Genomic DNA, 13,183 nt, shown 5'->3' with positions numbered 1-13,183 from the left:
CTGGATTCTTAGGTGTAAATGAAACAGCTTGTGATGCGTGTTGAAGTCTGTAAAATGAGACAAAAAAAGTGTGCGAGTTGCTATATTGGAATTGTTCACTAGTGGAATTAATCTTTTTAACACTTACCCTTTAGACTTTAGGAGGGATGTCTGGCAGCGTTTCTTGTGTGAGGTGGTCTGACAGTCGCTTTACCTCTACTCCTCGTATTGTAGGGATGTGTCATTGTTGGCGGGGAGTGTGTCAGGTGGAGAGGGGTGGGCGGTGTGTTAAGATCGCCGTTGGTACGTGTAGGGAAAGGGGTGTGTGTCGGGTGGAGAGGGGTGGGCGGGGCGTTAAGATCGCTGTTGGTACGCGTAGGGGAAGGGGTGTGGCCAGGCAACAGGACATTAGCTGCTGTTGATATAGGTGTATTAATGCTGGATTTATAGTTGAAGATTTTTAAAAAAATTGTTGTTGTTTATGTTGAGAGATGACAATAAGTTAGGAATTTGGTCAGTGACCGGGCACTTTGTTTCTACGATATCATTTAGAGTACTTGTCCGGCTCCATGGCTAAATGGTTAGCATGCTAGTCTTTGGTCACAGGAGTCCCGGGTTCGATTCCTGGTAGGGTCGGGAATTTTAACCAAAATTGGTTAATTACCCTGGCACGGGGACTGGGTGTAAGTGTCGTCTTCATCATCATTTCATCGTCATCCCGATGCACAGGTCGTTACGGGTGTCAAATCAAAAGACCTGCACCTGGCGAGTCGAAGTCCTCGGACACATCCCGGCACTAAAAGCCATACGCCATTTCATTTCATTTTTTCATTTAGATTTTGATATGAAAGAAATGGGACACTATTGGCCAGGACCTTCAGATTATTAATAAGGGCAGTTTAATGACTGAATTAGAAAACACCTATATCTTTTTAGACCAGCACTTCAATAAGAATCAAAATCCAAAGCTCTCTCTCTCAATTGTTGGAGTATCGTGGGATAAATGTCACCATCTCCTAAAATTTGAAACCTTATATTACTTGTTTCTTTAAAAATGTGTTGAACCTGTAGGCCCTGTTTTGTAATGCATAACTCACATTGTTTAGGCCAGATTTACAAATGGGGAACATAACTGACAACCTTTATCGATTTTCTTCAAACGACAAATATGAAAACTGAGAATGAATTTTTGGTGAAAGCGACTTTTATACCATCCTATATTTACAGCACAATCTTAAAACATATGCTGTTGGTTTCTGTAGAAATTACAGGTATTGTCATTACAGTGCTATCCTTTGTTGGTATATATTTACTTCAATAACCATTGACCGAGAAATTAAATTAAATTGAATTCAATGATTTGTTTCCTTTTCAGGATAATATAAATATGTTTATCTTCCTAATTGCTAAATGTCAATGGTAGTTGTATAGAAAGTAACCTCTGTTTCAGAGGGATTGACAGTACATCTTGATGGCACACTGATTTTCCACTCGGTCAGTCACAACCATTCTGGACTCTACACTTGTGTTGCACAAAACCCTTATGGAGAAGATCAGAAGAACTATATTGTGGATATACTGGGTAATTGAGTAGCTGCCTCTCATACTTGTATTTAGATATACGTATATATAAGTGTAGATCCTACCTAAGACAGACACTGTATTTCTAGCCATACGCTAAATAAATCTATAATGCAAAATATAATTAATGTGTGGTAAATAGTGGCAGATTTTGTTGACCAAGTGTAATTCTTTAGACCCAGGGTTACAGTTGTTACTAATATTTTGAAATGTATAAAGCTGATGTAGAATAACTCTCAGTTATTATTTTCTAAGTAGGTAGTTTAATAGTTACAATATTTATTGTTATAAAGATCAATCAGCTGTGAGAAATGAGTGTGCTACGCTATATACAAAGTTCTTAACAAGGTTCTTAATTTTACATTTCTTTGTTATTTGATGTATAGAGTTTGCTTCAAACTACAGTGAAACCTCGACTCTCCATTTTTGGAGGGACCACGGAAAAAAAAGTACAGCACGGGAAAACGGGAAAACGGGAAATCCAGGAATGAATGAACCATCAACTATTTGCCTAAACATCACAAAAATGAAATATGTATACTTATAATCTTACAAACACCCCCAAACCAAACCAAACTACAGCCCCAATGGCCTTCCGCCTACCAAGCGACCGCTGCTCAGTACGAAGGCCTGCAGATTACGAGGTGATGCATGGTCAATGTGACGAATCCTCTTGGCCGTTATTCCTGGCTCTCTAGACCAGGGTCGCCATCTCACCATTAAATAGCTCCTCCATTAAAGGTATTCGTAGAACCAAGTGAACCTGGAACCAGCCCTCATGTCCAGGTAAAAATGCCTGACCTGGCCGGGAATCGAACCCGGGTCGTCCGGGTGAGAGGCAAACAAGTTCGACTGCAGGGCCGGCTTCAAACATTAATTACCGAAAATCTCAAAATTTTACATTCACTTTTACCGGGTAAACTTCGTCAGTTTCTTCTGAAAACTTCTTTTAGTTCAGCAACTTTGATCAGCCAAACTCTTCGAAAAATCTAACAACACTCGCAACGCCAAGCCAAACAACAATCAACCACAAGTAGTTTTTAATTCTCTAATCTAATAAAATAAAGCACACTAGATACAAAAGCGCCCAACATGATGGCGAAATTCTTTTTTTTTTTTTTTTTTTTTAATCTTCCATTGCAATTTAGTCACTGGTATACTGTTCGTAGTCAGTTTATGGAAAACCTGTACCCGGTACCACGTAAATTATGCCTACATCGACTTTTAAAGGTTATGTTGAACTCGAGAATATGGTTTTGAATGTAAGATCGATCCGCAAGTTCTCGAATGCATTATATTCAGTTCTGCCCGTCACGAATCACAACACAATCAAATTGGAAAGAGAAAAAATATCATTAACACTTCCGAAAATATGGTTATTCGCGACCTTGACTCAGCTGGAAAACGCGCTCACTGCACTGCGAAATGATACAAAGTTTTTAAATGTAACGTGCGCAAAGAAACCGACTGCAGTTTTTATAACATTTTAGCACAAACACGTGAAATTCCCAGTCTTATATTAAGACCAAAACAGTAATAGGCAATCCCAAAACGTCCCATGACGTTATGTACCGGTACAGCATGTATGCCTAAGTTTCTGGTCTCGATACTGTAACATAATCGTATGCAATAATATTAAAATACTAAATTTGTGTTGCCAGTACTTAAGAAGGAGTAGTTTCAATTCCTGCCTGAAAGCCTAGTGAATATACAGTGCCCTGAGGGAAGTGCCGAAATCCTTTTCGGCGATAAACTCGAAAAAATCAAAAAATAAACATGTACCGGTAACTCTGGACATAACGTAGACGTTTTGCAAGTACGAGTATTTGACGAAACTTGTTCCATCTTCAAGTAGAGCTGCCGAAATGCATTCTGTCTCCTTCCAATTGTGGACGATCTCTGCTTTATTTTTTCCAATGATTCTCTAAACAATACCACGCGAATGCGATGTTAAGATGGTCCCTTATGCAAGTTCACCGCCGATCGCTGTTCCAGTACGGTACAGTAGGCTACTTCCTCAAATTACCGCAATGACGGGTCGTTAACATTAAGACCAGTAAGTATGCCGTAGCCGTCCTTTCGTGAGATACAGTTTCTTGAAAAACGCATGATTGAGGATTTAACATTGATGGGACTGAAATTTCTGGACGGTTGATCCGGGAAATCGTTTCTTCGAGGAACGGATAATGTGGGTTTTTTACAACGTGATTTAAATAGGATGCTCGCGGGACCACGTAATTTGAGCAAATAATACGGGAAAACGTAGGTTCCGGGAGCGTATAATCGAGGTTCTACTGTAGTCTCATTAGTCTAGCTCATTTAGATTCAAATTTATGGTCATAAGCCATAACATTATATGTTAATTACTCACACTACTGTTTTCAGTCTAAATTGTCAATGTATACATTTTAAATTAGATTGTTATTAATAATTGACAATTAAGTGTATAATAATATTTCATGCCTTGAAAAAATTGTAGCAGCTTTCTCCCTGGATCTTATCCATATGTAACAATATTACCTTTTCCTTCATGTCAGTTGTCTTTTCTTTTGCAGTAATGTGAAAATTGTTTTCATCATTTGGCTGTAGTATTCCTCAACAATATTAACATGCTCACTCCTAATGATCGACTATCCTGTTACACTGCTGGCCCAGCAATTTTTTAACATTAGAACAGTAGAAGATATAGGGAATTTAAAAATAGGATCTGTTGTCCAAAACATCTTTGGATTAGGTTTATCATTAATCCCAGAGATGAGCATTAAGCCAAAACATTTCTTCCACAGTCACAGGTACTGAAGTTTGATACAGTATATAGATTGTGATCCTTTTCTTTTTGTGTTTGTCCATTGTTCCTAATATTTTACCGCCTGTATTTATCTTTTATGTTTCTTCCCTTTTCCTGCACTTACCCAGTTTTCTTCTTATCCTACACTTCCCATATCAAGACTGAAGAGTTGTCAAGATGGCACCTCAATGAGTGATGATGTGTGAGTGTTGATGCCCACCTTCCTGGTTACACTGGGAAGCAGAAACGAGGTTGGTGGGGGCTGAGAAGAGATAGATGTAGAAAATGGATTGATGAGGAGAGAGCCTATCTATTTGAAGATGGCAATGTATAAAGATGTAAAGGAAGATTGTCCTTGTCTCCTATCTCTGCTGCTCCCTCTTCACACTGTGTTCATTTGTCCATCCTACCACATGTTTTTATCTTGTTCCTATCTCTCTATTATATGACTTCATGTCTCGTAGACAAAGGTGATGCAAGACAGGTGGTTTCACTGCACGAGTTCACAGGAAAGGGCGAAATTTGAACATGGGCAACTGGTGGCTAGTTTTGTATTAACCTTTTCTTAAAAGCTTTGAAAACACATACTAAAGTAGAACCCTATTTTAGAGCATATTATTCACTAACAACATTCAGGTTTCTAGCAGAAAAGGGTAGCTTAACATACTTTATAAATCAAAAGAACTGGAAAACAAGCTGGTGATGAAAGATATTAATGTGTTCACACACCAGCACATAATCTGATAAGTGTTCTGTTCTCTTCCAGTGCCACCATCCATGATGGAACCAGAAATGGAAAGAGAGCTTGAGGTTAATGAGGGTGAACCTCTGGTAATTGCTTGTCCAGCAATGGATGCTGTGCCTCCACCCAAAATCGACTGGCTCAAGGTAATAATGCACGCATATACCGTATTTCACGGCATAATCGTCGCCACCGCGTAATCGTCGCATCCTTTATTTTCAATACAAAAATCGGACTTTAAACCTTTAATTACATAATCGTCGCACGTCCAAATTTTGTTCACTAATCTGGTTAAAAGGTAAATGGAACTGCAACGTAAGTTGCACATGAATGCGCAATTTAAATACGTGTATGGTTTATGGGCAATTTGGCAACACAGTCACGTTTGCGACATGTTGCACAACGCATAAATAAATAATACCGGTATATGTACGACGCATGGCTTACTGGTAGACTATCGGCAGTTTGACAACGTGGTCGCGAGACAGTGTACTATTTATTCACCACCTACATATTATGAGTTCCCATTTGAAATACGTAAGGCTGTAAGTGATCGCTTATCGGCAACGTCGCCAGGAAATACCGGCTAGGTAGGTTGAATGGACCTCGAACCAGCCCTCAGATACAGGTAAAATTCCCTGACCCGGCCGTGAATTGAACCCGAGGCCTCCGTGTAAGAGGCAAGCACGCTATCCCTACACCATGGGGCCGGCTCCTGTGTTATTGCGCACGAAGTGAAATCCAAGACGATAACGCAGATTTCCACGGAATTATTCAGCCGAATTATTTACGATGTCTCAGTTGTCATCGCTAGACTCTTATCTTACTACTACGTCATAAGTGTCCGGGCATGGGATGAAAACTTTTATCCAAGCAGTCAAGATAATTATTATCCAATGCTATTAAAGTTTTATTTTATAAACTCGTCAGTAATGTAATGTAAAATCATCAATAACTGGGAAGAAATATTAACCTAATTACCGTATGTTTAAAAGAAATTGAAAAAAATGAATGTTTGTTACTGACGTCTCGGAATACAGTCAACTATACAGTAGATCTACACCGCGCTAGCTAGAGCTCCGGTTTGCGAGCTTTGCGCAAGCGCAGTAGTGTGTCGCAACCAACGAGCTAAACTGATAAATTGTTGCATGCTTCCTTGCTGCCTAACAGTATTGGCTGCTCTGGAATTGACAGATCACAGATGCATTTATTTGTTTCAGATTTACGTGATTACTGTAGACATGTGTGCGTGAGAATTTAAGTTTTTAATTTGTGTTTTGGGTGTTTGCAGAAATAATTTGTTTTAATAGTGAACAATTACGGAAAGTCATTTATATCGCAAAACATTAACGTGTGAAGCATTTATAAGCGATTATGGGTAAATACAGAAACTATTCTGCGGGCTTCAAGCTAAGCGTAATTGCCTTCGCTGAACAGCACGGGAACAGAGCTGCAGAAAGAAAATTTTCTGTGAGTGAAAAGTTGGTGCGTGTCTGGCGGAAAGTAAAAAACAAGCTAAAAAGCACAAACCCTTCTAGACGCGCGTTTAGAGGTCCTAAAACAGGGAAGTTTCCTATAATTGACGAAGAAGTGTTTAGGTACGTCAGTGAAATACGTAACAATGGCTGCAGTGTATCATATGAAATGTTACAAATTAAGGGACAGGAGGTAGCACGCAAACACAACATACCGGTAACTCAGTTTAAGGCGACTCGTGGGTGGATTAAGGGGTTCATGGGACGACACAATCCGTCAGTGCGAAGGAGAACAACACTAAGCCAAAAGTTGCCTGCTGATTACACGGACAAGATTGTAAATTTTCACCGATTTGTCATACGTTTGCGCAAGGAAACTTCGTACTTGCTTTCTCAAATCGGTAATGCCGATCAGACTCCAATCTTTTTTTGATATGCCTCGCAACAGCACTATTGCGCTAAAAGGATCACGGAGTGTATTAATGAAAACCAGCGGTAGTGAGAAGTTGCGATGCACGGCAATGCTAGCCATTACAGCTGACGGGAGAAAGTTGCCGCCTTACATCATTTTCAAGAGGAAAACGATGCCTAAGAATATACAGTTTCCCCGTGGAATTCATGTACGAGTGCAACCAAAGGGTTGGATGGACGTAGAACTCATGCTGGACTGGGTTAAAACTGTGTGAAATAGAAGACCTGGTGCACTACTAAAACAACCAGCTCTGCTTGCTTTAGATAGTTTCCGAGGTCACCTCGTGAACGAAGTGAAGCAAATTCTCACTACAAATAAGACACGACAGATAGTCATCCCTGGTGGCCTAACATCTGCTTTGCAGCCACTAGACGTATGTGTTAATAAACCCTTTAAAGACCACTTACGTCGATTTTACAACGAGTGGATGATGAGCGGCGATCAGCAATTGACGCCCGCCGGAAATATCAGGCGTCCACCCTTGGACTTGTTATGCTCGTGGGTGAAGAAGAGTTGGGATCTTATACCACCTGAACTAGTCTCCAAGAGCTTCAAAAGGACTGGGATTTCGAATGCACTAGACGGTTCCGAAGATGACGCAGTGTGGCAGGGAGACGAAGAATCTGATACTGGTATTAACAGAGGCGCGGACGGCGCATCAGATAGCGAAACCTGCGATAGCGACACCGAAGATTTGGAATAAATTGCGTACCGGTAAGTCCGCATTTCACAACAAAGCGATAATTTTTTGCAAGTGTAATATTTTAACTTTAATACTCAAATTAATGACAAATTAACTTAATACGTTCATTTTTATTTTCAGGTTGGAAAAACGTTCGCCGATTTGTTGCGAAAAATTATGAATTTTGTTTTAGACTATTTTAATTATTTTGATGTATAAACGCGAGTATTACGTGCATCTTAAATTTGTATCAAATACAATTTAGTTATAAATACATTTTTTGAGTAATACAAATACTGGTATTAAATATTCATCGTATAATGGTCGCACCCTACAATTTTTTTCGAAAATTTCGGTATAAAAAGTGCGACGATTATGCCGTGAAATACGGTAAGTACCTCAAGTTTTGGAGTCAAATATTTCCCAATGTATTTTTCAGTAACTCCTCCAAAGTTTTTGTTAATCACTACAGTTATAACATTTGGAAGAACTTCCACTGCCCTCTTCACTGATACTAATGTTTATTGGAATATTACTGCATTTTCTTAATTTGTCAATTAGGGCTGATGAACTTAATTTTATTATTCAATGCTGACTTTACCCTAGATTCAGTGGAAGTGAACCAGTCAAGAAATAGTTCTTTGGCTATTCTTGGATGACTTTGAATGTAAATTATGTACCTATATGGTGTTACCATTAATGCATTCACGGTCCATACTTGTAGGCTTTTTGGGCTTATCCCGTGTCAAGAAAATAAGGTGAAACTCTTAACATTTCGCAGAGAACTTTGCTCTACGTCTTCAGAAGAAAATCTCAACTTCCTGGAGAAGTCTTCCTTGTGATTATGATGATGGTTTAATTCTTCCAAGTTGATGTCAGTTTTGATTCACTTTGAGAACTATAAAAATATAATCTTAAAATGTGCTAAAAAGTATTTAAAAATCATGTACTGGTAACATAATAACATTTTTTAGTTTTCTTTTTGGATGCACTTAATCACCACAATAACTCATACAGAAGCTTGCATTTATTTTCTCCCGAAATGCTACTCTGTAAAAGCCTCTCTACAACACAGGATAAATTGTTGTGCCACACACACAATCAATCAGTCACTACTGATCTGCATTTAGGGCAGTCGCCCAGGTGGCAGATACCCTATCTGTTGTTTTCCTAGCCTTTTGAATGCAATACATTTAGACCACCCATAATATTCCGCCTTTATAAGATGGTATCTAAATATTTAGCGCCCTATATATTAGTTTTTATTAGACACAGACAATGCTGAATGACGCATCTGTAGGCATGAACCAAGAGACTGAATGTGTAGTGACAACATAAGAAGACATAATGAGATTTAGAAAATTGTGGCAAATCGACAGGGGAGAATGAGGATCAAGACCATCCATTTAGAATCTATTGTTAAAAGTGCATTTTCTTCACTATGATCATTTTGAATTTGTTCTGTTGCTGGATGTGACTGAACTGTTGAGCTGTATTTACATGTGTATCATCATCCAACATTCATTCAACATCAAAAGTCACAGGTAAACTCATCTGCTGTTTATTTATTATTTTATGGAAAAATTTAATTGACTTTGCATTGATCAGTTCTGTGTTTTAGTTTACTTTATTTTGCATAAATTGGTAACTTCTGAATTTTTATGAATTCACACTCTGGTAAATAATGAGGCACTAAATAGTGAATTAACCATGATGTATTTCTAAAATGGGATTTGAACTGCTTAGATTATATTTGCAGAAATAATACTGCTCTTCTGATTGCAGAACATAAACTTGTGGTGTTTTCATCTTTCATACTCAAATAAAGTTTTATTTTAGGCAAGGTAATTTAACAATATAGGGAAACATATGCCTGTGAGAGGTAATAACAGGAGTTGTGCTCATTGTGGCACAAAAAAAGATCAAAAGCAATCCAGTCTTGTCTGTTCAAAGAGTGAGGTCATGCTCTGTTTAGAGTGCTTTTTACCATTCCATACACATTGAGATTGCATTGTTTGTGATGTTCCAACAATGACCTTGCTGTATTGCAAATAAATACTGTAACGCCTTATAGACTGTAATGGCAATGGTGGCCAAGTAAGTAGTCACCATCCACATTCAAGGTACAGTGCACTGGAATGGATGGTGGCTAAATATTGATTAGCCACCCTTGTGAATCATTCTTTTGTAAAATTAGCAAGTAGTCCATTCCAAAAACATTCCCAATTCACTTATACAGTACCTACCTCTGCATCCAAAAGTCACAAAAATAGTTTTGTGATTTATAAAATTCCTTGTCTTATAAAGGGAACTATTCTTTCTAGTTCTTTGAAATTATCAGCAGAATTAGCAACAGTTTCAAGACTGTGTTTCCCATCATGACATGATGAAGTTGGTAGGATAATTTTTCCAATCATTTCAAAAGATATATATTTGTGAGCTAGGGAAAGGAAAAGGAAGACAATTACATTTCACCAATTTGATAAAATCCATGTGCTACAGATGTATCTTTTTGGGATGCAATATCCTTGGCCACCCATAACCTTATGCATGGAAGATACAGTATCAGTTCAGGCCCCGAGAGAATGTTTGCAAGTAATATCTGATGGCCAAAAATGGCTAAGAGTATCATTAGCATCATGTGACACCTTCATACTTGGTTGGTATGCTCTGCTTCTGTCTACTTTGTCTCTTAGAGTTCTGAATGCAAAATTACAGATCTTTGTTTCACTGTCTGTTTTTTTTTTTTTTTTTCAACCAGCAAGATCCAAATCCATTTTCCACTTAATTTTTCCTTGAATTGATCTAGCAACTTCTTATAAGGTTCAGGATTGTATGGTTTTCTACTTTGCAATTCATCTGGATCTGATTGCTTCATATACTTCTTAACTTGATGAAATTCATATTTCTTGGTTTAACCAGTTGAATGTTTACCAAGATAAATCTTTACACAAATTTTCATTGAGTTCACCTTTGTTGGTCTACGTTACACTAAAGCTGTGTTTATAAGTGGTCAGTGTTTCTGATTCACATAACGTATTTTGTATTTCTTGTGTCAACAGTAGTTATTTGAATATTTTCCTGAACATGATGCATTTTATGTGTCATTACAGCTGTATCACAATACTTGTAGAACAAAACAATTCCGTCTGAAGAAAGCTTTAAACTTGAGCATACGCATTTGTATCAGTATATCTCTTTGCATTAGACAGTGTGAATGAAAGAGAAATCATAAAGCACATTTTAACCTTTTTCAACCTGTTTCAAGGAAGAAACCAAATAAGTGACTGTAATAACTATTGAATGGTCCAAAAAAGCAGACAAGGTAACTGAATTAAGCATAAACTTGCAAGAATTATCTTGATCAAGGTTGCCCAACCATTCCTATAAAGTATCATGTGCCTGCCTAGTTCCAGCAAGTTATTTTTGGATGTCAAGATGAGATGCTTGCATTAGGACATCATTCTCAGATGTCTGTACATGGGATATAAATCACTTGAAACATGCACTACCAAAGAGGAAAACACAAAATATGCACTGCAGGGAGAATAGTGCTTCACATGAGGAATTAGGTATGCATGGTTAAAATGCAAATCTATCCAGAATCTGCTGATGAATGACATAGTAGCACATGCAAAAAAATTCTGCAATTGCCTTTTCTGTCTGCCATTGCTTCTTTTGACAAATAGTTTACTGTAAAGTTATGTGTAGATTATTTTTGCACTGAGAGATTCTGAGTTTGGATATGAATTTATATTTAACCCTTGATAGAGCCGGGTCTCTACATTATTTAGACTTTTAATAATAATGTTATTGTTTTCTACTTCCCACTAACTACTTTTTTGGTTTATGGAGATACCGAGGTGCTGAAATTTTGTCCCACAGGAGTTATTATATGTGCCAGTAAATCTATCGACACAAGGCTGACATATTTGAGCACCTTCAAATACCACTGGACTGAGCCAGGATCAAACCTGCCTAGTTGGGCTCAGAACGCCAGCACTCTATTGTCTGGGCTACTCAGCCTGACAGTTGGTCAGTTAGACTTCTTGAGTATCACCTTCTTTCTTACATTTATTAACTTATTAGTTTTGAAACTGGAAGAGGCCAAGTTCTTCAGCTTACTCCATACATATGTGTGGTCACTAAGGTTTTCCAGGCTCATTTTGGATTTTGGTCACTGTTTGAAGGCAAGGTGCCCTTCTTGATGCCACATTTATCAGTGTGGCTATTTGTAGCCTGGCGCAGCCCTTGTAAGGCAGACCCTCTAACGAGGGTGGGCGGCATCTGCCGTGTATAAGATACTATGTGTAGTGGAGGATAGTGTTGTATGTGGTGTGTGAGTTGCAGGGATGTTGGGTACAGTACAGACACCCAGTTCCCGAACCAGAGGAAGTAACCATTTAAGGTTAAAGTCCTGACCCGGCTGGGAATCTAACCTGGGGCCCTCTATACTGACACTACCCTGACCATTCAGCCAAGTAACGAGACATTTATCAGATAAAGCAAATAACTAAACCATTGTATTACCGGGCGAGTTAGCCATGCAGTTAGGAGCGCACAGCTGTGAGCTCGTATCCAGGAGATAGTGGGTTCAAACCCCACTGTCGGCAGCCTTGAAGATGGTTTCCATGGTTTCCCATTTTCACACCAGGCAAAAGCTGGGGCTGTACCTTAATTAAGGCCATGGCCGCTTCCTTACCCCATTCCTAGGCCTTTCCTTCTCATAGTCGCCATAAGACCTATCTGTGTCGGTGCGACGTAAAGAAAATAGCACTGTATTAATTACACTTTAATAATAATAATAATGATAATACTGCAATAATCGTCAGCTGTTACTTGTTTCCGAGTAACAATTTCTCCTTTTTACAATCCGCTTGCACTTAGTGCTGTTTCTTTTTGTACTTACGATGACTGAACAAGCCAATTCTAGCATGAAACTTGCATCTACTTAGATTGCACTCGATGGATGGGGGAGGACGAGACTGCATCTGTATGTGTATCTATCATTTAGACCCTTCATGCCTGCAACACTCTTGCTCAAACAGTTCAACAGTGCCAAAGCAAGCAATCCTTGGGAAGTGTGTCCCAAGTTTGAGGGTTTATGTTTGTCACCTTCATGGTCATGTGCCTGAGAATTGAATTGATGAGGAAGCTTAGTGGTAACGTTGAGACGATGATTTCTTTATACACCATGACTTTGGTATGAACTGTTAGGTATTTGTGCTGCACACTTGGAATTTGATAGGCTGTCCAACCAAGCCTTCCTTCCCTTTTCTTTCATTTACCACCTGTGCACCTAAGTCTCTCATTATACTGTAATCACTTCCACATCTGTTATCTCCTTTTCTACTTTCTCCACAAATTCTTCAATATTCTCCTCTTTGTTCTCTGTGGTGCATACACTTGTTTGAAGTCTTTCACTTTGTTCCTCATTCTCCATCTAATTTTTATTATCCTGTTG

General features: G+C 38.6%; 1 protein-coding gene across 2 annotated transcripts in view; it reads left to right on the top strand.

The window, feature by feature from the left end:
- The window catches only part of LOC136857690 (hemicentin-1), a 509,109-nt gene that overhangs the window by 307,311 nt on the left and 188,615 nt on the right, over positions 1-13,183 (top strand). For both annotated transcript variants that reach the window (XM_067136543.2, XM_068225274.1), the window contains exons 26-27: positions 1,430-1,561; positions 5,115-5,236. In XM_067136543.2, coding sequence (XP_066992644.2) covers positions 1,430-1,561; positions 5,115-5,236 — 254 coding nt within the window. The remainder of the gene's footprint in view (positions 1-1,429; positions 1,562-5,114; positions 5,237-13,183) is intronic.

The sequence above is a fragment of the Anabrus simplex genome, chromosome 1 (assembly GCF_040414725.1).
Source record: "Anabrus simplex isolate iqAnaSimp1 chromosome 1, ASM4041472v1, whole genome shotgun sequence".
Classification (NCBI taxonomy): Eukaryota; Metazoa; Arthropoda; class Insecta; order Orthoptera; family Tettigoniidae; genus Anabrus; species Anabrus simplex.
The sequence above is the reverse complement of the archived record's forward strand: the minus strand, read 5'-3'. Positions and strand labels throughout refer to the sequence as shown.